The sequence below is a fragment of the Ovis aries genome, chromosome 14 (genome assembly GCF_016772045.2).
Source record: "Ovis aries strain OAR_USU_Benz2616 breed Rambouillet chromosome 14, ARS-UI_Ramb_v3.0, whole genome shotgun sequence".
In the NCBI taxonomy this organism is placed as follows: domain Eukaryota; kingdom Metazoa; phylum Chordata; class Mammalia; order Artiodactyla; family Bovidae; genus Ovis; species Ovis aries.
In genome coordinates this window covers 52,708,317-52,735,983 of record NC_056067.1, presented here as the reverse complement: position 1 = coordinate 52,735,983, position 27,667 = coordinate 52,708,317, and the positions used below count along the sequence as shown (strand labels likewise).

Sequence of the window (27,667 nt, the reverse complement as noted above, 5' to 3'; positions counted from 1 at the left end):
AATGGTTAGTGCAGGTTGGAGGAAAGATACTGAAGAATTTGGAAGACAAAAGAGAGGCGAGGTGGGTAGAGACACGCCTACATATAGGAGACAGACAGACACACAAACCCCTCCTTCAGCCTGTGCTCAAATGACACCTCCCTAGCGAGGCCTGCTCCATTTAAACTGTACCCTTCCTTCCCCATACCCTGACAGGCACATCACCACCACCACCACCCCACCCCACCCCATTCCCTGCTCTATTTTTCTCCTTAGTACTTGCCACACCTGATAGTCTATATATTTTATTTATTGTTTACTGTCTGGGTCCCCTAGTAGAATGCTCTGGGCAGGGATTTTCTCCCTCTCGTTCACTTTACTCTGGGCTCACGATGGTGCAAAGCACACAGTAGACACTCAAAGAATAAAAATGATAGAAAACATCTATAAAGTATTTTCCAGGGCAACATTCAAAGCTCAGTCGATTTACCACCTCACTTAGTCTGCACAACAACCCTCTGAGGAAGATACTGTCATTACTATCCCCATTTTAGGGAAAAGGAAAGTGAGGCCCAGAGAGGTTGAGTTATTTGCTTAAGGTCTCTCAGAAGAGCTCAGGGTCTGAACCCTGAGTCTGGCTCCAGAGGCCAGACTATTGTTTATCATCTGAGTAAATGAACGACCAGAGCCCACATACAGACCCCCTTCCCAACTCACAGCGCCCCCTCCCGCCAGGCCCGCACACGGGTCAGACATGCAGACAGGAAGGCAGAGCCAGTGAGAGCAGTGGTGGAGGGGACTTACTGATTTTGGATCCCTGGGGCAGAGAGGCGCCCGAAACGCAGCGGTTAGAGTTCTGCCGTTTAGAGGGATCGAGGGTAACCCTGTAGTGTGAGGAGGGAGGTGAAGAGTGATGGAGCAAGAGGAGGAGGAGACGGAGATGTCGGGGCACAGGAGGCAGAGTAGAGCAGAAGACAGGTTAGGTCCCATCAGCCCCCCACCCCTCTCCCTGACCCCCATGTCCCGTGGGGCTCACCTTCGGGTCAGTTTGGAGGTCAGCTTGGTGAAGAGGTTGGTGGTGGGGCGGGGCCGCCCAGTGGGCAGGGGCGTGGCTTCGTGGGCCAGTGTCGGGGAGGCCGGGGGCCCATTCTGCACGCCCCCACCTCCCCCGCCCCCTGCCCGCCTGTCTCGGACCTGGCCACCGTGGAAGGTGCTGCGGATGGTGGAGCCGCGTGCCAGGCGGCTCCGCTCCCCTGATGGGGGAGCCAGGCTGTGACTGGAGGGGGAGGCGGGGGGCACCCGTGGGGTACCCGAGCTGTGGGCAGAGAGGTACAAGTTAGGGTGGAGCTTTGAGGCAGGCCAGAGTCCTCAGTCCCTCTGATTCCTCACTGGTCTGTCCTGACATCAGAAACCTCTGCCAAGCTAGAACTCAGAGACAGGGCTGCCGTGCAGAGTTGTGCGGGTTGTGCCCTATACACCCTTAGCATTATTTGACAGACTCTTCTCACCTCCTAAATCATTCTTCCTTCAAACCATCCTTTCTTCAAGCTCTGTCCCCTCCAAACCATCCCCTATCCCAACTCTCCTCTCTCCAAACTCAGCAACTGAATAGATTCAGATATACTTTTAAATGAATCCCCTGCTATCTGCCATCCAAACCTCAGGAACCACATAAATTGTGCAAACACTTTGCTATCTGAACTTTCATTATTCAAACGTGGGAGAGGAATAGATGTGAACATCAAGGAAACTTACATTCATTATGAAAATTTTCAACGGGTAAAAATAAAGAGGAAGGAACCCTCTCTCTAATTCTCAAGATTCTGTGTAGGCAGGGGTGGCTCTATTATCCTAGGACCTTCCTCAGGCCCTCTGACCCTCTCAGTCCTCACAGCAGAAGCCAGACCTCCAATTAATATCCTTCTAGGGACCCCAAGACCAGCCAGATCTCAAAGAGGGAGCCCTGACTGGCAGATACCATTACCTCTCACCCAGAATCCATACACAACGTTTTACTCTTAGTAACCAAACCCCTTAAGAGTATAAACATTGCACATGGCCACCCAGCCAAAGACTACAAGTCCCAGCTTCCTTTGCAGCTAGGGATGGTCATATGACCATGTTCTGGCCAATAGGATGTAAGCAGAAGTGCTTTGGCCCATTTCTGGGTCCTGTCTTTGAACAGAAAAGCAGTTTGCACTCCACGGTCTTCCCACCCTTTTTGCTGGTTGGGAAATGGTGGGAACTGGTGCGGTGGCCTCAGATCTAGAGCTGCAGTCTCATGTTAAGATTGGTCCTGAATCCTTGGAGGACCCTGCCTCCTACTTCTGGATCACAGAGGACTAAACCTCCACCTCACCTACTGTGCCTTATGGTCTCTTCACTCCTGAACCTATAACCTAACATTATGCTATCTTTCGGCCAGAGCTTGGAGGCCATATATCATAGTGATTAAAAGTACAGATTCTGGAGTCAGTCTGGAATCTTTGCTTCTTGACTTACCAGCTGTGTGGCTTTGGACAAGTTACTTAACCTGTCTGTGCCTCATTCCCTCAGCTGTAAAATGGAGACACCAGGATCGATCTCATATAATTGTTAGGGGCATTCAACCAGCTAATATACAGAGGCCCGGCCTACAGCTACTGCTTGATAAATGTTGGCTATTATTATTTTTATTTAATAACCCCCAAATAAGTTATGACTCATTGAATGCCTACTGTGTCTCAGACCCCGTGTGAGGTACAGGACACACCTATCTCCACCAGATCCCTCTAATGGGACTGGAGGCAGAGGACATCAGCTCCATCTCACACAGGAGGAAACGGAGGCTCAGACACCTGCCACTGGTCATCTTGCTCGTGGAGTGCAGAGGCGAGATTCGGAACTCAGAGCTGAATCACCGCCTCCAAACACTTCCCCCTGCCCCCACCAAAGAGTGACACCTGCATCCCTTTATTGGGTGTTTCCCAGAGTGCACCTAGGAGTCACGCCCTCTAGTCCTGATGGGTGGGAGTCTCATGATCCTGAAGCCCACCCTACTCTGGGACTTGAACTGTGATGTGAACCAATTCATTCCCTTTATATGCTCTGGCCAGCCTGCTCTAGTTTCCCTCACTTGCCAGCTGAAGGAGCCTGAACCAACTTAAGCAAGTTTGAAATCCCGCCAACTAGAGGATGTTGAAGCTGTGACATTCTAGGGCTTCTCTCCAACTCTAAAAATGGATCATTCAAAAAAAATGAACTCAGGTTCCCCAGGCTCGTGGGCAGAGAGGGGGGCAGACTGCTTTGCTGGTGCTGATGACTAATTAATTAAGGGGGAGGATTTTTCAGGGGGGTCTGGGACAGGGAGGACATGGATAGATTCAGCCGAAGGAACGGCACACATGCAGACTCCCCGTCCCCACACCATCCCTCCCCACAACGTCTAACATCTTAGATCAGGGGGCCCTGCTCACCTATACCCCATCTCTCCTTCCCTGTTGCTGCCCTCCCTTCATACCTGTTTTCTTTGCCATTTGGCAACAAGGATGGGCGCTCAGCCCCCGGGCGTTCTGTGCAAACGTAGGTGTTTCTGCGGGTCATCATGCTGGGAGGGAGGTTGTTCTGTAGGAGATAAAGCCAGGAGGAGAGTGAAGGGGGCAAAGGGACCCTCCTTAATCCCTTTTAACCTCTCTGGCCTACCTCATTAGGAATGAGGCAGGGACCTGTGTGTGAACCAAAAGTGAGTAGGTGATGGTTTACTTTGGCTAAAGACATGAAAGGTCAGTGGGTCATGCCAGCAGGGCAGGCTGAGAGTCATGGGGGGCCTTGGAGCTGGGAGGAGAGAAGGTCACGGAAAGTTCCCAGGGGGCAGCCTCGCCCACCTCCAGCCATGTCAAACTTTTAAAAACATACTTACTCAGGCCACGTTGAGAGGCACGTGGCATCTCAGTTCCCGGACAAGGGACTGAACCCAGGCCCCCTGCGTGGGAAGGTGGAGTGATGACTGCTGGACTGCCAGGGAAGTCGCATCTCTCTTCCTAAAGCCTTTGCACAGGCTGTCTCTTCTGCTTGGGGCTTCCTCCTACCTGTCCCTCTGACTCACTCCTGGGGATCTCTCAGGTGTCAGGTCAACATATCCCCACCCTGGGCCCTGGCTGAGTCAGCTACCTTCTCTGCGCTCCCAGCTACAGCCTTGTATTGTATTGGCCACATTGCTTTGTACTGACCACCTCTGTTCATACATCTCCACCCTGCACTGCACTGAGCTGAGGACAGGAACAGCGTATCAGGATTTTGTTGCCTCATAAAATGTGCTGGGAAGTGATCCTTTTTCCCTCTGGAAGTCTGCCTAAGATAGGTATTATTCCTTCTCTCATGTTTGGAAGACTTCCACCAGTTTAGAGCCATCTGGGTCTGGAGTTTTCTTTATGGGGAAGTGTTGAGACTGTTCAGGTTTTCTATTTCTTCTCGGGTCAGTTCTGGTGTGTTTCTAAAAGACATTTGTCTGTTTTGTCTAAACTGTCAAATTTATTGGCATAAAGTAGTTCCTAATACCATCTTTCTTTTTATGTCACAATGAAGGTCTCCTTTTCACTTCCGATACTGGTAATTTGTGCTTGCTATCTTCTTTTTAAAAATTGAAGTATAGTTGATTTACAATGTTGTGTTTTTTTCTTAATTAGTCTTGCTAGGGGTCCACTGACTTCATTAATCTTTTCAAAGAATCAGCTTTTGGCGTGTTGATTCTCTCTCGTGTGCATCTGTTTTCTCCTGTATTGACTTCTTCTCTTTATTTCCTTCCTTCCATTTTTTGGGGGAGGGGGTAATTTGCTGTCCTTTTCTAGTGTCTTAAAAGTGTGGATATATTTCAACAACAGCTTTCATTCACTGAGTGCTTACTGAGCCAGGCACTGTGTGAGGATGGCACAAGATCCTCCCAAAACCCAAGCTCTGTGATAAGCTCATTTCACAGGGTGGCACAGTGAAGCTCAGAGAGGGGAAGCCACCTGCTCGAGGCGACACAGCTCATCAGTGTCATTCAAACGCGGGTCTATGCGGCTTCCGCGTCCGGACCACCTCCCTGTAACTTGCTTCCACCTCTGTCTCCTGAGGATGTTTTGGTTCCCTCGGCTTGTATTATAGCATTCTAGGGAGCTACAGAAGCAAGTAAGCCAAGTGCTACATTCCCCAGAAGCTCTTCGGCAGCCCAGGTTCTGGGTATGAATGGGATCTGGAAACCTCTGCTCTTGTGGAGATCTGGAAGGTGGAAATGGGGTGGCAGCCACGTTCCTGCCCCCTCTGACTTCTGCTCACACAGGCAAGACTGGGATGCGGGTCTCTGCTTCAGCAGGGCACCAGGGCCGGTTCTCCAGACCTCTGGGCAGCAAGAGGCTCTCCTGGTGGAGGATGACGTTCCTGAGTCTTGCATCGTAGCCCTGACTGTATGTTCTTGAACTCAGCAGAGCTCGAGGGGGCCTCAAAGGCGGGAGCTCCCTTGGCGAGTCAGCTCTGCCATGGTGATGTGTCCTTCTTGTAGGTCTGGTCCGGTGCCTGCTCCTCCAGCCCTCCCTACAACTGTGTAAGCACCACAGCTAATTCTCCATATTAAATCCTTCAAGTTGAAAGCACAGGGAATTTCTTTTTGAAGCCTAACTTACACACTAGAATCAATTACAAGCTCAGGCAGAGAGCGCACTCATGTGTCGAGTGAATGAGTGAGTGGATATAACAGAGCCCTGTGCGGTGGTCTGCGGAACAGGAGGGATGGGAAATGACGGAGCGCGAGAAATGAGACCCAGGTCACTGACAGGCTGGGCCACAGGCAGGGGCAGCCCGGGTGCCATCCCCCCAGCACCCCCCAACTCACAGGGGTGCTCGTGCTGTCCTTCCGCCGCTCTGGGATCTCTGCCTTGTTGGGGTTGTGGGCGCTGCTGACCATGGGGCTGGAGGGGGGCAGCCCTCGGCTCCCGCTGCCCGCAGCACTGCAGCTCGCCTTCCGGCCTGGCAGGCGCTCCTCCTTCAGCTCCGCCTCCCCCGTGCTGGTTGGGCTGCGCTTGGGGTGCAGGGGTGTGGGGGACGGGCCACCTGGTAGAGGGAGGGGACAGTTTTGTGCAGAAAAAGCAAAAATCTGCTCTGGGTGATCCTGACAACCTCAGAATTCCTCGCACAGGCTACTCTGACAATGTCTAAGTGACACATACTCACGGACTCAGAGGCTCCACATAAATGACACAACACTTGAGCAGGTTATTCACTGAATCCTACTCCTTTTTTTCTTTTTTTCAGGCCAAAAGATTGGGAACAGCCTCAACACCCCTTAATATGGGGATAACTGAGTAAGTCAAGATATTGCCACCCAATGGAATACTATACAACTATAAAAAATGTTCCCATACAGAAAGATCTCCAAGATAGATGGTGATGTAGAAAGGGCAAGGCTAGGTATGAGGTCTACAGTGGGCTACGAGGTGTAAAAATGAGGAGAGAGTACGTACCTATCTATATCTATTTATCTGTACTTGTTTATAATGAATGTTGCCTGAAGACTATCACTTCTATTAAAAGGGAGACTATGGTATATTAATATATTAATATTGTATTTATACATCTTTATGCATTTTCGTATCTTTTTCCTTCTTTTCATGTCTGTCTCTTTATATATTTATATATGAATAAAACTTCTCCAGAAGAGTTCATATAAAACCAGTAACAGTGGCTGTTTCCAAATGGGACTGGGGGCTGGGAGAAACGTGTAGGACAAAGATGTTTTTACTGTCTACGCTTTCTGTACTGAGTTTTGAAGGATGTGACTATCAATTTCAAAAACAAAACAAATCTGGTCCCTTAGAACATCTTCAAAATTTATGGTTTTAGAACCCAGGGGTTAAGGGTGTTCTAGAACTTCAGAGACTTGGAACTTCTGAGTGTTAAAATTCAGAAACCTTAAATGCTCAAAAGCCCCAGAACCATAGCAAGCTCTACAGTGACACACCCGGGGCGCCCGTCGACCATCTTTCATCCCGTGAACCCTGGAACCCAGGGGGTCTCCATGGGGGTTATTTTTAAAGGTTAACATGTCCTAATCATAGGTTGTTAGAATCACAAGCTTCTCAGGGCCTTTCTGGGCCAATCTCGCTATTGTATAGGTGGGGAAAAGGAAACCCAGGGAAGGGGAATGGTTTGACCATCCAGGATACTCCCTGCTCAAGACTAAGCTTCCCAGACTTCCTTCTTCCCGTACTAGTGCCTGTCCCAGAGTAAGGCACTTCACCCCCAGGAGAAGTAGGGATGCAAAAATAACGGAAAGTTGGAAATCACCTTGGCAGTTATTTAACTATTAAACATAGAGTTACCATATGACCCAGCGATTCCACCCTTAGGTACACACCCAAGAGAAATGAAAACAAAGACCCACACAGAGAGTTACTCATAACAGCCAAAGGTGAAAACCCAAATGACCCCCCACTGGTGATACATACACAAAATATGGCATATCCACGTGATGGAATATTATTTGGCAATAAAAAAGTGGAGTATTGATATATGCTATGATATGGATGAATCTTGAAAACATGCTTAGTGAAAGAAGGTAGTCACAAAAGGCCACAGATTGCATGATTCTAATTATAAGAAAGGTCCAGAATAGGGAAATCTATAGAGAGAGTAGATTAGTAGTTGTTGGGGGGGGGGCGCTAGGGTGGATGGGAGATTCGAAGTAGATGGCTAAGGGTTGTAGAGTCTCTTTCCAGGGTACTGACCATGTTCTAACGTGGACTGTGGTGAAGGATGCACACATCTGTGAACGTACTAAGGCCACTTAATTGTATATTTTAAATTGGTGAACTGCATAGTATGTGAATTATTTCTCAATAAAGCTGTTAAAAAATATAGCAAAGATGATTAAGATGAGGGTATAGATAGAGACCTCTTGCAAGTTCCCATGTCTCATTTATGGTGGCAGTGGTCGTGGGTCTATTTCCTGCAGGAAATGAGATATCTGTTAGTTGAAGAATGTAGGATGCAAGCAGCTGTCTCCCCAGCCCCTTCCCACTAGTAAGTTTGGAAGAGAGGCAAGAGGGCAGGCTTTCAGCAGCATTTTTGTACAATGTGTCCTCCTGTGTCCCAGTCAAGTGGATTAATCCCGACTGGACCCTGATATCAAGTGGATCAAAGGGATTTCAGTTACTATTGAGCTGGCCCCTAAAACTGAGTTGTAAGAAGTTAAGAGACTGGAAAAGGTAAGGCAGGATATGAAAAAAAGAAAGGAAGAACCAGATGAACAAAGAAGAAGCAAGTCACAGAGTGTCTGTTCTAGGGTTGGCTGCTTTTCCAGTTTCTAATCCCTTCCTGAGCCTGGCTGCCTCCACATTCCATGCAACGTCCCTGCAGCTTTATAAGATGTTTCTCCCTTCGTTGCAGTTGGTTCGAGCCGGTTTCTGCTGCTTGCCAGCCAGGGAACCCTGACATAATGCAGGTCTGCGGCCTTGGGCCGGGACGGCACGTCCAAGGGTTGGGGCAGTACTCACAGAAGTCGCTATGCCTGCGCTGGCGGTGGTAGGTGGAGGAGGAACTCCGCTGCCCTTTGCTGTGGCTGGTGCCTTTGCTGGAGCTTGTTCCATTGGTGGTGTCGCTGGGCGCCCGCACCCGTGCCAAGGCCAGCCCCGGGGCACCCCGGTCCCCACCCTCCTGCAGGAAGATGACAGACAAGGAACCTCAGCCCCTTCCCCTCTGTCCCAGAGGTCTCCCTCCACCCCGGGTATCGCGCATCCCGAATGTCCCTGACGCCTTCTGACCTCAGTCTTCCTGCCCAGCAGGAGGTAGGTGGCAGTCACTTCGTTGTACTTCTGGCTGGTCAAGGCCTCTTTGATTTCTTCCCGCGTGTAGCCCATACCCACCATCACCTCTGGGAGAGGGGGATGGAGAGGAGGTTCAGTCTCCCCAGATCCTTCCCTTCCACTCTTTTCTGCATCACACAGTAATGTCTGCACTTTGGCCTGTCCAGTAATCATTCCCCCTCCTGCCAGCAGCACCCTGATTTTCCTTGGAAGAATATTTTTTCTCTGCTCAGATTCCCCAGCTGACTCCTGCCTGCTCCAAACCCCAGGGGCAGGCATATTACTCAGGTGTGACCAATCAGAGTGTTCCATCCCCAAGGCCACACTGATTGGTTCAGGGTGGGCATATGAACCACTTCTGGCCAATAAGAGTGTTCCATTCCCAAGGTCAAACTGACTGCTTCAGGGGTAGCCAATGGGTCCCACCCTACAGCTTCCACTGGAACATTAGGAAAGTAGCTGTTCTTCCCACTGAGGTGTCCAGGCCACTAGGACATGCTGTTGTCAGTTTGCTCCTGCAGGGAGAGCTGCCTGGGAAAGAAGTCACCACCGAGAAGATTCCTAACAACTGTCTCTGAGCACCTGGATCCAGCTGTGCCTGAAAGCTGACATATCATGGCCTTTTCAGTTATGTGAATGAAATAACATCACTATTAGGTTAAACTACATGAAATTGCTTATACTGATCATTTCTGAGCTATGAAAATGGTGATTTCATATGGATCAACCAATTATTATTTTCTGGTTGAAGCCAGAATGGCTTAGGTTTTCTGTTACCTGCAACTGTGAAGTCCTGATTAATACAGCCAGATCTGATGGTGGCTGCAACTTCATCAGCTGCAGAGTGAGGGTTTCCTAGATGGTTCCTAAGGGGCTCTTCCAAGGCTAATGCTTTAGGGCCAAGTGTTCAAGGGCTCTGGGCTGAAGGGACTGGGCCTGAAGGGGTGGTGAGTGAGGCAGGTGCCAAGGTGGGAGTTTTTCTCAAGCATGCAGATGACTGATGCCTCTGTCCAAACTCTTCCAGAAGTCACCTGTGAGTTCTTATGTGTTAACAGTCAAAGCCTGGAGAAGGAAATGGCAACCCACTCCAGTACTCTTGCCTGGAAAACCCCACGGACTGAGAAGCCTGGTAGGCTACAGTCCATGGGGTCGCAAAGAGTCGGACACGACTGAGCGACTTTCCTCGCTAAGACAACAGAACTTATCACATGTCTATTATGACACAAAAGCACTTGTTTCATGCCCAGTGTAAGTGCTTTATATAAACTCATTCATTTACTATTCATAACAAACCTATAGGACAGGTTCTATGATTATCTCACTTTATAGACAAGGAAACAGAGGCACAGAGAGGGGAAGCCACTGGCCCAGGGTCACACAGCTAGAAAGGAGCAGGGCAGGGACCAGAGCCCAGACTTCTCTGCTGGCCCCAGGTGCCTTGCAAACTTCTCTGACGCACTAACCCAAAGGGTAGGTGCTGGGAAGTCCCCACTCCCGGGTCTGCGGCCCCCGGCCCTGCTTCCCCCGACCCTCACCGATTCGCTTGGTGTCCCCGAAGTCCTCCTCGGGCTCTGTGTATGGCTTCAACTCCTCACCCTCATAGCCGATGTTGATCCATTTGTCTTTCATGATTTGCTGCAGGAATTGGGAGCGGGACATGGAAGGGGAAAGAAAGAGATGTCAGAAGACACTGGGACAAAAACATAGCTCCCAAGTAGGGCTCCCGCTCTGCCTTGCCCCCCACCTCCAAGGCCCAACACCCCAGAATCAAGGCCATCCTAAGAGCTAGCACCTCCTCTCCCAACCCCCAGCCCCCATCTGGAGCCTGCCGAAGCCACCCTTCCTCCTCCGCGTCATCTGGGCCCCCAGCACCCTGTAATCATCCTAGGAGCTCATTAGCTAATTACTGGCATGTCGGGGAGTAGGCGAGGCTGTTGCGGGGGGGTGATGGTGTCAGGATGAGTCTAGGAGCCTTTTCCTGGGCTGCCCATCTCCCCTCACCTTCCAGTGGTGGATCGGACAGGGGAGAGGAACCGTGTCAGGCAAGAGGGCTTCAGTGGAAGGGGTGTGGGGCTGGGGACTGAGCTCACCTCGAGAGTACAGCGTTTAGCTGGGTTCAGCACCAAAAATCTCCGCAGGATGCTCTCACAGTCTGTTGACATGTAGAAAGGGACTCGGTACTTCCCTCTGAGGACTCGCTCCCGCAGCTCCTGGGGGGACGGGGTTACTGGGGGAGGAGTCCACCCCACCTCCCCAACCATCTCACACACAAACACACACATACACACACACACTTTCTCTTCCTCTTTCTCAATCCCCCGACAGAAGTGACAGGGCCCCTAAGTCCTAGCCCTGATGTGATGGGAAAAACCCTACCACTTTCTCTTGACCTCGGTTCCCATCTGTAAAATGGGAACACTGTTACAGATGCAGAAGTTTTCAAACAGGTTTTTTTTTAAAAAAAAAAAAACCAACAATGTAACTTTTCACTTGGAGGAAACCTTACAGAGTGTGTGCGTTCTATGAGCCAGATAAGAGGGGAGGTGGGCCAGTGAGTTGGCCTCTGGGGCCTCAGTTTTCATATCTGTAAACAGGGACCATAGTGCTCACTTTCCAGGCCAGGGTAGGAGTGAGTTTAGAGAAGTGAGTGCCTAGTACGAGTCAGGCCCAGAGCAAGTGCTTTTTAAATACTAGGTTTAGGGAACTTCTCCCATTAAGAAGCTGCTTTTCAATGCAGGAGATGCAGGTTTAATCCCTGGTGTGGAAAACTAAGATCCCATGTGTCACAGGGCAACTAAGCCCACTTGTCGCAACTAGAGAGCCTGTCCGCTGCAACAACTGAGCCCGCACTGTCTAGAGTCTGCCCTGCAACGAGAGAAGCCCGTGTGCCACAATGAAGACCCGGCGCAGTCAAAAATAAAAGCAAAAGGAAAGACTAGGTTTACAAAGGGGACAAGAGAGAGGCATCCTGCCCGCGCCCCCCACCTGTCTTTCCAAAAAGCTATGAGGCCCTGGCAGTCTCCAAGAATGAACACTGATTTACATGCTGACTCCCTTTTTTTAAGGGCTTTTTAGGAGGGCCCTGCCAAGGCTACAGAAGAAAAAAATAAATGCCACGCTCCATGGCACGGCAGACCAGGGGATGCCCCTACCATCCTGACCAAAGAACTGGGAGAGAGAGAAAATGGAGCGGGAGGTGAAGGGAGGAAGGGGTGTCTCTGGGTGGAGCCCTGTGCCAGGGCCTGGGCTGGGAGTTCCCTCCGGGTACCTTCTCCTAACAGGGCAGGACGAGGCCTGGGCCTGGGGAGCCTCCGACACTGCACAGTATCACAGCCCAGAGGGTTGTGAGTATTTCATAGTGATAAGTTTTGCTTTCAGAGCCCTCATCATGAGCCAGCTGCGTTCTAAGCGCTTCACACGTATGACATCTATGCTCACAAAGAATGCTGTGGAGCAGGGTCATGACGCCCATTTTCCAGATGAGGAAACTGAGGCTCAGAGAGGTTAAGTCACTTGCTCTGGGTTTGTGCAGCCAGAAAGTGGCAGGGCCAGGGTTCAAAGCCAGGCAATCGGGCCCTGGAACCTGTGCTGTGTAACCACTGCTCCACACTGCCTCTGTCGTGTGATGCTGCGAAGTAACCAAAGGGACATTGAACCCTCCACCAGGGCAGCTCCCGGGGTAACACTCTGGCCTGACGCCAAGTCCTGGTGAAGGGCCTCACACACCCAGTCTGGCTGTAAGTGTCCCCACAAGGAGAAGTTCAGAAAGAGACTTGTTCAAGGTCACTCAGCAAGGAAATGACAGAGCAGAGATGGCTCCCAGCCACACACCCAGCAAGGCCTGGGGTGCCTGGCGGGGAAACCAGGCCAGCAGGAAGCGACAAGAGCCTGGGGCGGGTGAGATGCTGGCCTGGCCCTTCGGGAAGATCTCCTGATTTCACCCTTGGGGCTCAGAAAGATTGTTATCTGATCTCATCAAGTCCTCACACCGCTACTATGAGGCTGGTACTTAAGGGTTCGCACTGAACAGAGAGGGAGACTGAGGCTCGAAGGGGTTGGCTGACTGGCTGACGCCACAGTGACAAGGGGCCCCTCCAACTCATCACTCAGGCTCTGCTGTCCTGTCCTTGGCAATGACCTCCCCGATCCCCTGACTGCTCCAAACGGCCACTTTGAGCAGGCCTGAGCATTCCTGCCGGAATTTTGTAATTCCCACCCGAAATGCACCACCTGGATCCAATCAGGAGGAAACACTGGGCAACCCAGACCACGGGAGGCTCTTTCTGCAAGATGACTGGCCTGAACTCATCGCTGCCGGCTGCGGAAGACAAAGAACCGCCGAGGAGCTGTTCCGGATGAAAGGAGAATAAAGAGAGAGGACAGCCGAGCGCAATGAGGGCGCCCGAGGGGACGCTTGGGCAGGAGAAGAAAAGAGCTGCCAAGGATATTCTTGGGATGGCTGATGAAACCCGAGCGCGGGCCATGGGTCAGAGCTGGGGACTGCATCCGCTCTGGACTTCCTGAGCGTGATCGTGGACGGCAAACGCCCCATCTCAGGGGATCCTGGCTGTACGCAACCTTCGGGCAGGGAAGGGATGTGCTGTCTACAACCGACTCCCATGTGTTCCATCAGGAACTGCAACGGCAGTGACAGCTCGGGCGTATGCAGACACATACACACGGCACACGTGGCCGCGGGCTGGCAATCAGAGCATCTCCCGAAAAGGACCACTGTCCTCTGTTCTAGTCTGACAACGTCTCTGTTGATCAGCATGTTTCAGAATAAAAAATTCAAAGGGGAAAAAAAAAAAGAAGAAACCACCCAACACTACAACTCACCCCACACTTCCCACCCCCTTCTATAGAACTGGCCAGCATCTAATGTGCTATATATTTTGCTTATTATTTTATTTTCTGCCTGGCTCTGTTGCAAGAATGTCAGCATGAGAGAAGGATTTTTTTTGTATGTGTGCACCATTCAATGGTTTTTCAGTATTTTCACTGAGCTGTTGCAGTCATCACTCAAATCCGTTTTAGAACATTTTCATTACCCCCAGGAGAAACCCTGTCATCCAGCTCCCCCCGCCTCCCTGTCTTAGGCAACCACTGGTCTGCTCTCGGTCTCTGTGATTTGCCTGTTCTGGACACTTCATAGGTGTGGAATCTACCACGGGGGCCTCTAGTGACTGGCTTCTCCCACTCAGCCTGTTTCCAGGGATCGCCCGGGGAGCAGCACGTCTCCTCTGTTCACCCCACTCTGCAAAACTTAAAATAGAGCCCGACTTGTGGACGGTAAACAATAACTATATAAGGAGTGGACGGGTGAGTGAGCAGGATTTGAATCCAAGCTTGCCAGCTGCGAGCCCACTCCTGACCCCTGTCTTGCCTTGAGAACTCTGCCCCGCCCCTCCGGGCCTCTGCAGGGGAGGGATCTGGGGGATGGGGGCTGTGAAGGCCGGAGACACCCTCCCCAGGGGAGTCAGAGCCCCTGTGCCAGCCCCACCCAGCACCTTGAGGTTGTGCCCGTCGAAGGGCAGGGAGCCGCTGACGAGCGTGTACAGGATGACGCCGAGGCTCCAGATGTCCACCTCTGGCCCGTCGTACTTCTTGCCCTGGAACAGCTCCGGGGCGGCGTACGGGGGGCTCCCGCAAAAGGTGTCCAGCTTCGAGCCCAGCGTGAACTCATTGCTGAAGCCAAAGTCGGCGATCTTGATGTTGGCCTCGGCGTCCAGCAGGAGGTTCTCGGCCTGCCAGGCAAGGAGAGGGCAGAGGGCGGATGTGCGCGGCGCCAGAGCCGGCCACCCTGAAGCGGCCGCGGCCTTGTCCCTTCTTTCCGTGTGACCTCGGGCAGTGACTTTACTTCTCTGGGCCTAGTTTCCTCATCCATATGATAGCGATAACCAGGGTCCCCACCGCACAGGGATGTGTGAGAATTATGTCAGTCAATCCGTGCAAAAGGCCTCCGACAATATCTCACGCCCGGTGAGTGCTACGTAACGGGCTTCCCTGGTGGGTCAGCCGTAAAGAACCCGCCTGCCAATGCAGGAGACATGGGTTCCATCCCTGATCCAGGAAGATCCCCTGGAGAAGGAAATGGCACCTTGTTACAGCATTCTTGGCTGGGAAATCCCCTGGACAGAGGAGTCCGGAGGGTTACGGTCCATGGGGTCACAAAGAGTCGGACCCGGCTGAGCGACTAAATAACAATAAGCACTATATGATTAATGTTAGCTCTTATTCTCTCACGTGGCCTGCAGGGCTGAACGTCCTCAGGCAATCCCCTGCCCATCTCGGAGTCTCACGTCACCCAGCAGAAAAAAAATGAGGATGGACTGCTCAACACTTATAAAAATGAAAATCATTTCATATAAAACTTATTATGCACCCACTATGCACTGGGCTTTTAGACTATCCTTTATAAAAGTAGCGACATAACGCGGGGCTAAAGTACAGATTCTGGAAGCACCCTAGCTTTGAATCCCAGCTCTACCACTCACTCGCTGTGTGACTTTGGGTGGATTACCAGCCCTCTCTGTGCCTTGGTTGCTGATGTGTAAACTGAAGGTCATTATACCACCGGCCTCACAGGCGGTTTTGGGGTTCACTGAAAAGTGCTCATCACAGCACATGGGGCAGAGTCAGCACCCAATAAATACTTCACATGCTATGTATAGGCTTTTGTCTATTTTTGGTGGCAGGAGTTTGTGTATTTGCCATTTCATAGGCGAGGAAATGAGGCTCAGGGAGGCTACCTCATGCCTCCCTGAGAGCATGAACGTAGCAGAGCTGGAACCCAGAAGAGGCCTGCCATCTCCATAGCCCGAGCGTGGAAGGAGCCGCCAGCATCCCTCTTCCTCTCGCGTGCTGACTACACTTAACACAAAAAAAACCTACCCTTCAGAACGCTGCCAGCGCCCGACCCCTGACAACCTCCGTCCTTCCCCAACCCAGCGTGCGGGGCTTCCTCCTGGTCTCCCTCCTTCCTGGTGGTGCATTTCGGTACCACCCTTCCGCACCTCTGACCCGACAAAGGGACAGAACCTGTACAGACACACACCAAACCTCAATCTACGGGAACCTCCATCTTGCTCAGGGGTGACACTCCCTGTGGTGGCGTCTGAGGCTCCAGAGTCCTGCCCACCCTCACGTCTGGGTTGCTTCTCCTCGCAGGTCCCCTGGGTGCACTAACCAGATCCCCAAATCCCCTTTCAGCCACTTCCAGGACCCTCCACCAGGGGGCACGCCTCCCCCAGGCTGTTGGCAATGGCTTACTCACACCCCTGCAGGGCAAACTCGCGCCTCCGAGGAGCTTCCTCAGTGGGCTGTGTGGGGATCTCAGAAGCACACAGGCAGTGTTTCGAACTTCTACAGCAGTTTGACACAATTTTGTTTGTTTGTTTGTTTGTTTTACTGTAATAATAATCATCTTAAAATCAGGCTTGCATTTTATTTTTTCTTCTATTTTTTTGGTTTCCCTGGGTGGCATAGAGAGATCTTAGTTCCCTGACCAAGGATTGAACCTGTGTCCCCTGTGGTGGAAGCGTGGAGTTCTAACCACTGGACTACCAGGGACGTTCCTTGGGCTTGTACTTTATACATCTCTTTTTCCTTTAACTTTTATTATACTTTACCCAAGCCCCTGTCCACAATGGCTTGGGAGCTGAAACCACTCAAACCAACCCAGTATTCTGTGCTGGAAACCCAGAGAAGCAGTTCCTTAAGTACTTAGCCCAGGGCCTGGGACACAGTGGATGCTCAAGAAATCACCATCAGGACAACGGACGACCTGATTCAGACCAGACACATGTTTCCTGAGAAAGGAGGTTCTTTCAGGTGGGAGGTGTGCGGCAGGGGCCCTGGGACACACAGCCCAGCCCGGCGGTGGGGCGGAGCAGGGCAGGCCCTGCAGAGTCTCCCGTCCCCACCAGGCACTCGCCCTCCTCTAGAGTTCAAAGATGCCTGTGACTCTGATGCCCTGGAGGCTGCGGGACTCTGGGGCTCTGGGATCTCAATTCTCGAAGCTTCCTGAATGTTCTAAAGTCTCTGGAGACTCTGAGAGTGATGTTCCGTACTGTGTGCATTCCAGCAACCTTGCCCGGGACGCGTGTAACTGCCCGAGGCCGTTCGGGGACACTTTGTTTCTTTCCCCTTTGTTCACTCCTCCTGCCCCCGCCCACCTGCTCCCTGCTTTGGTTGGCCTTGTTTTTGCCACAGAAGCCTGGGGACAAGTCAAGGGGCTCTGGATGCAGAGGGAGAACACGAGGAGGAAAGGAAGGGAGATGTGGCGGAGGGTGCGGGGCGCCCGGGGGACTGCAGCGGGTGTCAGCGGGCTGAGCCGGGGGGCTCACCTTCAGGTCCCTGTGGACAATATTTTTCTGGTGACAGTAGTGCACGGCCGACACAATCTGCAGGGGAGGGGAGAAGAGCGGAGCTTGGTTGCTTGTGACCTCTCAGCCTCCCACAGAGACCCCAGGAACCTACCCACGACCGAGCTCTGGACTCCAGGCCTCCCCAAACACAGGCCGTGATGCTGGGTGCCCCCCAAGCCCCAACTCTGCCCACTCCCCACCCAGTCACAGCAGGAAATGAAGAGGGCGCTGCCCCGACACATGCCTCCACCCAGAGGAGGAGCCGCCCTCGTGGCAGGGGCATCAGCACCAAGGCCACAGGACCGGCCCCTCCTGACTTTCATGCCGAGAAACACACACAAGAGCATCATACACCCAAACACAGACAGGCAGCCCCAACACACCAGGGCTTACGCCCTGCGCACCCAGCATAGCTGCGTCCAACAGCTGGACACTCCCGGATCAACATTCTTGCTCAGGTCTCTTCACCCACCAAACCCTCTTCCATACCCGGGCATCTGCACTGCCACGCACCTGGACATCCACACACCTCCTTATCCACCTGCACATCCTGGCGCCATATACCCTCTGGTCCATCAGCCTATATGCCCACCCTTGGGCTCCCTTGCACCTGTTTATATACCTGAGCAGCCTCACTGCCACAGGGCTGAAGTCACACGCCCTCTTACCCACACGCCTGGGCACCCATATATATTGTGCCCTCTTACGAACTTAAACCCACACTTGGGGTTCTCTCACCCATACACCCCAGCTACCATTTCCACTTTTACCCAAAGAGCTACATACCTATCCACCTGGACACCCACACCCCTTTACTCACACACCTCAGCACCCTGGTACCTGCGTGCCCTCTCAGGCACACTCCTATATACTGGGCACACCTTCACACTCACACACCGGACACTGGCCTACCTGGGCACCTTCAGGCTTGGTCCTCTCACCCACCCAGCTAGGCAGCTGCACCCCTCCATCTGAATAGCCTCACACCTGGGCCTCTGCATGCCCATGGCCACCCAACTGTCCACCTTCACCCCCACCCCGACTTAAGCCACACCCCCAGGTCCTTCAACAGCCCAGACTCACAATCAGACCCTCATCCCTGGAGACTGGGCGCCCCTCCCAGCCCCGCCCGCAGCCATGACCCTGACCTGTCGGAACTTGGCTCGAGCCTCCTTCTCCTTCATGCGGCCGTGCGACACGAGGTAGTCAAACACTTCTCCTGCAGGGCAGAGGCCGAGTGGGTCAGGTGGGGCATGTGGTGGGGGGGCAGAGCAGAGAGCAGGACGGGGAGGGGAGGGGCCTCACCAGCACTTGCATATTCCATCACCAGGTACAGCGTCTTCTCCGTCTCAATCACCTCGAAGAGCTTCACTGCAATGGCCAGGGGGTGGCGGTAGAGGGGTTAGGCGAGAAGAGACTCCTCACCCTCCACCTGCACTCGGTAACTGCGCATGTGCTGGCCAAGACCCCCCTTACTCAAGAACAGTCAATGGCTCCCTACTGATGGCAAGATTTTTCCAAACTCCCTGACCCCACTTGACCACCGTCTCCACTTCCTCACAAGAACGTCAGCTCTGTGAGGCTGGGGATATGTACCTGTTTTCTTCACTGCTGGGCCCCAGAGTCTGGCGCCTGAGCAGCCACTCAGGCAATACTTACTGAGTACATGAACAGACGGATAAATAAATGCTGCGGCCACATTCAGGCCAGGCCATATCCTGCTTCTCTGGTACAGACCTCACTCTCGGCTCTGACTAATGCTAATGACAATGACAATGGATGCTGCTGATGACAATAATCAGAGCGGCTCCCACAGCTTAGCTCCGAACTAAGTGTTCTGAATGCACGATCTTATCCGGTCCTCACAATGACCTTGAAGTAATAAGCCGTCTTATCACCCCCCACTCCAGAGGAGGACACTGAGGCTCAGAGAGGTTGAGTGACTCACCCAAGGTCACACAGCCAGGAAGCAAGGATAGAAAACAGGTCTTTCTAACTACTGTAACAGCCAGTTCTCTCTTCCCCCGACTCTCTTTTCCCAAGAGCCCTGGTTGGTATCCACTGAGCCCACTCCCTTCCCCTCCTCACCGATGTTGGGGTGGTTTAGGCCCTTCATGATACGGACTTCTCGGAACAGCTGGAAGAAAGGAAAAGAGAGAATGATGAGGGTGGGGGGTTCCAAGGACCCTCTCCCCGACCTCTCCCCCGCCTTGCTCCCTCCCCTTGGGTCTCACCTTTTGCAGGCTGCTGGGGTTCAGCTGGGTTTTGTCGATGATCTTGATGGCGACCTGGAGATGGAAGAAAGGGGGAAAGGTCAAGGTACCACAGGCCCTCAAGCTGGGAAAGGGTCCCTCATCCAGACAGCCCGGTACGTCCTTCCTCTGTCCCCTTTCAGAAACAGCGCTCTCCCCGGGCCATTCTTGGCGGACGGGGGCTGGAACTGCAAGGCCTTTGCACACGCTGCTCTCACCGTGCCCAGTGCTACTCTTACTTCTGCAGGGAAATGTCCCCTATTCCATCATGGGCTCTGGTTGGGGCTGCTACAGGGGCCTGTCCGGAGTGAGGGTGACCAAGCCCCTGAGGGGGTCCCTTTGTGAGGGCATCTCAGACCATTCACACTGTGGAACAAGAAATAATAACCAGAGCTCACATTTACCAAGTAGTCACATGAGCCAGGCCCCGGTCTATGTGCTTTACAAATGAGAACCACCTGGCATGTGGGATCTTAGTCCCACAAGCAGGGATTCAACCTGCACCCTTTGCATTAGAAGCACAGACTCAACCACTGGATCACCAGGAAAGTCCCTAAATGAGAATTCTTTGAATCCTCCCAATAACCCCATGAGATTATCCTCATTTTCACAAATGGGGAAACTGAGGCACAGAGCTGTTCCATAATGTGGCCAAGGTTATACAGCTGGGAAGTTTGTGGGCTGGGGTTTGAACTTACGCAGCTTGACAGAATCAACCTTTTACACACTTAAAATCTATAGCTAGTTTTGAAAAAGTTTTGGGATGGTCATCATTGGGGAAAAATAAAAATGTTATTGAAGCCTCTTTATACTTATCTTGCAGTTTACTTAAGCTTTTATTTTGAATTACACATTAGGGTACAGCACTTCAAAAGTCCTAATCCAGCTTAGGTCTTTGATTTTTCTCAAAGAGTTTTGGGGTTACCCTTAGTCACCCCAGATCCACTGGATAACAGAACTCTTTCCCTGGGAGGCTCTGTTCCCTAAGAAACCCCTGGAGTCACGTTCAAAACCCACGTGAGGGGAATCATGCACTTTTTGTGGGGGAAGAGGGTCTCTAAGCTTCCTTTATATTTTCACAAATGGGTTTTTAATCTCGACAAGCACTTTTTATGCCAGTATTGAGATGATCATATGGTTTCTGTCCTTGAATCTGTGCATGTGGCAAAGTGCATGAATAAATTGTCAATTTGAAAAGAACTGTGCATTCCTCAAATAAACCCAGCTTTGTCACCAAGCAGCTTTCTTTAACTGACATGTCAGAGTCTATTTGCTAATATTTTGTTGAAGATTTCTGTACTTATATTCACACGTAAGACGGGCCTACAATTTTATGTCTTACCTGGTTTCACTGTCACTGTTGAACAAGCACATAAAATCTGGCAGCGGAACCTCTTTCTCTAGTCTCTGGAAGTACTGGCATAAAACTGGAATGTCTGGTACAATTTGCCCATAAAACCACTGGGGCCTGGTATCTTTTGTGTGTATGGCATAGAGAGTGTGAGAGCAGGAGAAACTGCTCCTGTCGCTTCTCTAAAACTGAAAGAGGCGTAGAGGGGTCATAAACACACCCACTCTCTTTTATCCCTTACAGTGGCAACCCACTCCAGTACTTTTGCCTGGCAAATCCCATGGATGGAGGAGCCTGGTGGGCTGCAGTCCATGGGGTCACTAGAAGTCGGACACGACTGAGCGACTTCACTTTCACTTTTCACTTTCATGCACTGGAGAAGGAAATGGCAACCCACTCCAGTGTTCTTGCCTGGAGAATCCCAGGGACGGGGGAGCCTGGTGGGCTGCCGTCTATGGGGTCGTACAGAGTCAGACACGACTGAAGCGACTTAGCAGCAGCAGCAGCAAGTGTGACTTACAGACTCCTCTCCATTTCTGCAACATTGTTGCCACACTCAGGGTGTATATGCCCACCTTAGAAGGCCAGGTGGGGAGGGTGCCTAAACATGAGTAAATCTCTCGCATTCTCAATCAAGATCACTGGAAGACTCCATTGAACCAAAGTCCACCATTAAAACAGGGAGGTGGCCTAGGTGTAGGGGCTTCCCAGGTGACACTAGGGGTCGAGAACCCGCCTGCCAATGTGGGAGATATGAGACCTGGGTTCGATCTCTGGGTGGGGAAGATCCCCTGGAGGAGGACATGGCAACCCACGCCAGTGTTCTCGCCTGTAGAATCCCATGGACAGAGGAGCCTGGCGGGCCACAGTCCACGGGGTTGCAAAGAGCTGGACATGACTGAAGCGAGTGAGCTCACACGCACGGCCTAGGTTTAGGCACAAAAGCCACACGACTTCGAAGAGACCCTGCATGTGGCTTGCCTGTGATCTGACTGAGACGGTCCCACAATTCCAGGGACGCCTGACACTAGCTCTCTTCTTCTACTTGGGTTGTTCTGGAGCAAAAATCGGAGATGTTCTGAGAGTCAGAGATTTACCTGTGGTCACAAAGCCAAGTGAGGGCCGAGCCTGACCTCCTCCCACCAAGCACCAGGGCTGCAGGATTCTGCCCCCAGCCCCGCCCCTCCCCTCACTCACCTCCCGGCCAGTAAGGATGTGGCGGGCCAGCTTGACTTTGGCAAAGTTGCCTTTCCCGATGGTCCTCAGCAGGCGGTAGTTGCCTACGTGGGGCTGCTCCTCGGGACAGGAGGCGATGGAGTTCCGGCAGCGGGCGCCCAGGGAGCGGCTGGACCAGGATGGGCCCTTGTCTGAGGAGCGGCCACTGCCCAGGGTGCCATGCTGAGTGGGGGAGACGGAGCGTGAGTGGCGGGCAGCGCCCGTCCGACCCGCCAGAGTGCTCGGGCAGCTAACTCCAGCCATGGCCACCGCCCTCTCAAGGCCCTTTGCAAAACCACGCAGGACAGAGGCCTCTGGTTCCCCTACCCTTCTCTCCAAAAAGACGTCTCCAAGAACAAAGATGCTGGGGGCCCCCAACTCTTAGGCACCTGGGACCCCAGACATCAGCTGTCTTCTTCTTTCCCCTTCCCTGTGATCAGGCTACCCCTGCCTCAACGTCCTTTCCTAGTTACTGGGACCTCCATCAGCTCCAAGATACTTGACTTTTAATGCTGCAGTCCTCAACCCCCATGTCTGAACTCAGCCCTCTACCCCAACTCTCACTGCTCCCAACTTTTCATCTTCTCTATCTCTGTCCCCACCCAGCCCCTCAATTCCATGGCAAACCCACGTATCAACATTTCACTCCCTGGTTCCTGCTCCTAATGTTTCCTTCTGATCCTTACTGCCCCCAGTTCTACTCCAAACACTGTAACCAACCGTCTTTCATTCCACCCCGATACCGTAGGCCACACTGCTAACCTTCCTCTGGTAGGAAACTTTGTTGCCTCCTCGATCAGTCCCCCAAACACACCACTGCCCTGCGGAACACCGCAGCTCCATCGGCGCCCGGACCTCGGTCTCCCACACCATGCCACAATCTGTCCCTGACGTTCTGTTCCTGCCGTCCTGTCCCTCCTGGGCCTCTCCCCCTGCAGGTCACCTGTCTGCTCCTGGGTGCCCTGCCCTCATTGTGAGCCCCAGGGACTATGCCTCCCTTTCAGAGCTGGGGCCCAGGGTGCAGGAGACAGAGGCCCCAGCCAAGACAGCTCAGCTCAGACCCTATGCTGTCCCTGAGCCCTTCCCAGGGCTGGGGGATGGGACTCAGGAGGACAGGGAACTGAGGAAGAGAGAAGGTGAAATATGCAACAAAGAGGAGGGCCCAGGGCAGCTCCTTGCAGGGACTCTGCCAGGCCACTTAACAGTGATGAGGATCAACATCTAATGAGCGCTGGTCATTAAGGCACCATCATCCCCATTTTACAGGTAGGGAAACTGAGGCTCAGGGCTTCCTGGGTGGCTCAGATGGTAAAGAAACTGCCTGCAATGCAGAAGGCCTGAGTTCAATCCCTTGGTTGGAAAGATCCCTTGGAGAAGGGAATGGCTACTCATTCCAGTATTCTTGTCTGGAGATTTCTGGGACAGAAGAGCCTGAAGGGCTACTTATAGTCCATGGGGTCACAAAGAGTCGGACACGACTGAATGACTAACACTTTCACTTTCAACTGAGATTCACAGCTGGGACCTGAACCCAGACCGTGTACCCCAGAGTTATGTCTTCCCCTTTGCCACACCATGCTGCCTCATGCTCCTGTCATTTTTATGAAGTTGCCTTTACTATGGGCCAAATCCTGGGCTTTAATGCACCTCATCTGCATTTAATCCCCACAGCAGCCCATTGAGGGTGGCACCAGCACCCCCGTATTCCAGAGGAGAAACTGAGGCTTGTGGTGAGATGCTGCCTTGTCAAGGTCACACGGTTCATTCATAAAAAACAGGGAGGCAATGTGCCCCATGAGGGGCAGAAAGACAGCCGCAGTGCTGGAGCTCTTAGCCGCATGCCTGTGGCCCACTGTGCCATCACCCTGGCCTCCAAGGGGGTCCCGATTACGATCTGCACTCCCTACACGGGGACCCCAGGGCTGAGGCACGGTCAGCACCTTGCCCAAGGTCACAGGGCAGAAGGAACAGAGTGCCTAGGATTTGAACCCGGCTCTGCACACTCCTGAGCCCCTACCTCTTTCCCACATCCCCCGCTGGGCCTCCTCCCAGGGGAAGGTGGGAAGGGAGTTGGAGATCCTGGCAGATAACGGCTCTGATTCTCACCCAGATAAGGGCTTGGAGAAGAATCCCCATTAGGTGGCACCAGGGGAGCCAACTGGGGCTGGGCTGGCATTCCGCTGGTGGCTGAGGGACCCCTGCAAGGGGCTGCTGGGGCAGTGGGTGATAAAGCCCTCCAGGGGCTGGGGGCGGGAGCGAAAATTGGCCAGCACCACCAGCTGGCCCGGCTCCCTCCTGACCGGCTGGCGCCCCAACACTGAGCCTGTTGCTAGGGAACCTCCAGAGGCTGGGTTGTAGGGGGCCTGGAACTTGGACATGACCCCACATGGCTGTCGTCATGGTAGGTAGCGTCATGTCCAGGTGGCAAAGGCGAGGGGTATGACCTCAGATTCCAGGAGAGAGGTGACCCTCTGCCAGGACTGACAAGCAGGTCTTACAGACTAGAGTTGGGAGGAGAGGGGAGAATTAACCATCCCCAAATTTCCCCACACATCTGAACAAGAGGAGGAGGAAGTGCTTGTATGAGCCCTGTTTGCTGGATGAGGAAACTGAGGTTCAGAGAGGTGAGGTCACTTGCCTGAGGTCACACAGCTAGGGAGGGACAGAAACTCGATGTGAACTTCTGCTTCTCCGGATAACCAAAGTCATTAACAGCAACAACAATAACAGCAGCTACAATAGGTCTGGGCCTATGCATCTTACTCACAGAATCTCATCGGCTCCTTTTACAACTTCCCTAACAGGGAGGTGCTACCATCGATCCCATTTAGAGGTGAAGAAACTGAGGCTCCAAGCAGGGAATGGGCCTGCAAGCCCGCACAGCAACCAATGGCAGCCCTGCACTGAGGAGGCACTGCCGTCTGACTTGCACCCACGGTCACAGCAGCTGCAAACACGTGTAGAGCGCGTCCTGTGTGTCAGGCTTTGCCCCTATCATCTCGACTAATCTGAGGAATTCAAGTGATCACCCCCATTTTGCAGGGCAGGAAACTGAGGCTCAGAGGCAAGAACCAGCTATCTGAGGTCACACGGCAAAGCAGCTGGCAGAGCCAGGCCTGTGGGCTCCCTGTCACAGCCTGGGGTGACTGGGGGAGCGGTGGTTCTCATTAGAGACTCCAAATCAGAGTCTGGCCCAGAGCATGATATCCAGTGGCGGCAGTGGGGATGGTGATGAGGGAAAGAGTTTTCTGAGGCAGGGTCCTGCGAGACGAAGGGACAGAAACAAAATTCTCTGATGGGCATCGAGGGTGAGGGTGGCTGGGGATTGGCAGGGAGCTGGCAGAACACCTTGGGGGGAAAGAGATGAAGAACCCAGATGGGGAAAAGTCTGGCATTGTTTGGTGGGAGTGTCTTCAGAAGCGCTGAGAGTAATCAGAAATCAGGGAAATGAGGAATAGGGGGATCTCCCTGGGGTTGTTCGGGCTGTGGTGTAGGGGCAGGGGGACCTGGGAATAGTGGGAGGGGTCCAAGCCATGGGACAGCGGAAGTCAGCAGCCAAGGATACCTGAGCCAGGGGCCTGGGTCTTGAGGAAGCTCCTAGAAGTTAAAGAAGAGGGTTTCCAGGAGCAGTCCCTGGAACCAGAGAGAGGTCCCGGGGCCTGAAGTCCTGGGGAAGGGGCTTCCTGGTCAAGCGGTGGATCCAAGGAACAAAGGCTGAGCCTGGTGGGAGGCCAGGGGCCTAGGAACCTGGGGAGAAAGCTTCCAGCGGACAGACCCCAAGAGAAGAGGGCTTAGAGCAGGGCAAGACCAGAAGCTTCAAGCCCAGGAGTCTTCTGGAAGAAAGATCTGGGGCCAGGCCTTGTGAGCTGGGGAAGGGCTCTGACACTGAGGAAGGGGCTCCTCTGGGAGGCCAGACCCCCTGGCAAGGAAGAGGGAGGCCCTGGGTGCAGCAGAAGGGATGGGGGCCTGGAGCTCTAAGGAGTGAGGTAGTATCCTGTCAGGAGGGGGGTCACAGGGTTGGGGGCTTGAAGAGGGGGCTTGCCTGAAGCAGAGGAGTTGATACAGGAAGGATGAGGCCTGGAGTCAGACTGGTTCAGGGCCTAGAAATCCGAGACTGAGCTGGGGGGGCCTGGAAGTTGGAAGCCAAGGTTTCCTGGGAAAGGAAGAGACCAGAGAGGGTCCGGGGTGGGGGTGGGGGGTGGGAATCTGTGGGGATGGGAAGTGCTGAGGATCCAGAGACAGGGCTCCTTGGAAGATGGGGACCAGGCCTTGGAAGTGGAGAGACCTTGAACAAGCTAGAAAGGGCCCTCGGCCCAGGAAAGGTGGAACTGGCTTCCTGTGAGGGGGTGCCCAAGAGAGCTGGGAGCATTCCGGAGGGCCGTAAAGCTGTGGATGAGAGGAGGGGATGATGGGGAGCCCGGCACCCAGATCCAGTCGCGGAAGGCCAGAAGCAGAGGCAGCACCGGGCCAGGCCTCCCTGGGTTGGGGAGCGGGGCCGGGGCTGGGCCTTGGGGTCAGGAGCCTGGCAAATCCGGGAGGGGGCCAGCTGTCGGATGCAGGCGGCCTGGAGGGGAAGGGGCTTAAGCACACGCCGGAGAAGGGAGGGGCTCTTGCAAGGCAGGGGAGGGGGCTTCCTGGAAAGAAGAGACCCAAGCGGAAGCGGTCTGCAGAGGGACAAGAGGGGGTCCCGCGAGAGGGGCGCCCCCAGGGGTCGGGCTGGGCTGAGGAGTGAGTGGGGGAGGGTCGAGAGGCCTGGAAGTCCGGGCGGGGGGTCGGGGGGTGGCGGGCCGGGCCGGGAAAACGAAGGCAGGGGCTTGTGTGGCCAGGGGCACAGCGGGGCGAGGGGTTCCGCGGCCAGACCCGGCCGGGGCTCCCCAAGGGGCCGGGCCCCACTCACCGTGTCCGAGTTCCGATCGTTGCCCGGGGCTAGCGCCGTCCGCGAAGACATCTTCTCCGAGTCCCGGGGGACTGGGCGGCCGGGTCGGGGGGGGCGGGGGTCCCGGGGTCCCCTGTCTTCCCCTCCCCCCCCGCCGGCCTGGGGACGCGAGCTCAAAAGCTGGGCGCTGCGGACACCGGGGTTCGCACCGTGGGAGAGGGGGCAGGGCGGGGGAGGGAAAGGGATGCCGAGGGTCCTAGTGGCCCCGAACGGCGGGGGCCCGGGGCGCCATGGGGGCGGCGGGCAGGCGGGAGGGCGGGGGCCGGGGAGGGGGCGCGGAGCCGGCCCGGGCGGCGGCGGAGGGAGGCGGCGGAGGGGCCGGGGAGGAAGGGACGTCAGGGGGCGGGGCGCGCGGGGCGGGGCCGCACTGACCCCGCCCCCCGCCGCCGGCACTTAAAGGCGCAGGCCGGGGCCGGCCGCGCGCTCTCGGGGCGGAGGCAGGTCTGGGCGCGTCGGCTCGGAGCAGGTTCTCACCGGAGAGCAGAGACTCACCGGAAGAGGAGTGAGAAGCGCCAAGGCACGGCGCCAGAGACGCAGAGAAAGATACTGAGAGGCGCAGAGACGGGGAGGCTCAGGAAGAGCGAGACAAAGAGACACAAAGAGATAGAGAGACAGGGGTAGCGAGAAACACAGAGACACAAAGAGATGAACAGGCAGCCAGACAACGGAGCGGCCAAAAGACAGAAAGGCAGAACGAGGGCGAAGCGCTAGGAGAGACACAGACAGGCAGGGTGAGAGACGCAGAGGCA

The 27,667-nt window shown here is 53.8% G+C and overlaps 1 protein-coding gene across 2 annotated transcripts in view; it reads right to left on the bottom strand.

The window, feature by feature from the left end:
• The window catches only part of MARK4 (microtubule affinity regulating kinase 4), a 33,356-nt gene extending 6,127 nt beyond the window's left edge, over nucleotides 1-27,229 (bottom strand). Inside the window, exons 1-16 of one of the 2 annotated variants that reach the window (XM_027978474.3) lie at nucleotides 26,880-27,229; nucleotides 21,965-22,165; nucleotides 19,399-19,452; nucleotides 19,253-19,301; nucleotides 18,470-18,535; nucleotides 18,313-18,383; nucleotides 17,144-17,200; nucleotides 14,306-14,542; nucleotides 10,886-11,005; nucleotides 10,331-10,430; nucleotides 8,754-8,863; nucleotides 8,487-8,646; nucleotides 5,828-6,045; nucleotides 3,479-3,582; nucleotides 1,016-1,294; nucleotides 784-863 (exon numbers count right to left, since the gene is read on the bottom strand). In XM_027978474.3, the coding sequence (XP_027834275.1) occupies nucleotides 784-863; nucleotides 1,016-1,294; nucleotides 3,479-3,582; nucleotides 5,828-6,045; nucleotides 8,487-8,646; nucleotides 8,754-8,863; nucleotides 10,331-10,430; nucleotides 10,886-11,005; nucleotides 14,306-14,542; nucleotides 17,144-17,200; nucleotides 18,313-18,383; nucleotides 18,470-18,535; nucleotides 19,253-19,301; nucleotides 19,399-19,452; nucleotides 21,965-22,165; nucleotides 26,880-26,930 (1,957 nt within the window). In that variant the 5' untranslated portion in view covers nucleotides 26,931-27,229. The remainder of the gene's footprint in view (nucleotides 1-783; nucleotides 864-1,015; nucleotides 1,295-3,478; nucleotides 3,583-5,827; nucleotides 6,046-8,486; nucleotides 8,647-8,753; nucleotides 8,864-10,330; nucleotides 10,431-10,885; nucleotides 11,006-14,305; nucleotides 14,543-17,143; nucleotides 17,201-18,312; nucleotides 18,384-18,469; nucleotides 18,536-19,252; nucleotides 19,302-19,398; nucleotides 19,453-21,964; nucleotides 22,166-26,879) is intronic. The other variant, XM_027978473.3, reaches the window with a different exon arrangement.
• Between the last annotated feature and the right edge of the window lie 438 nt (nucleotides 27,230-27,667).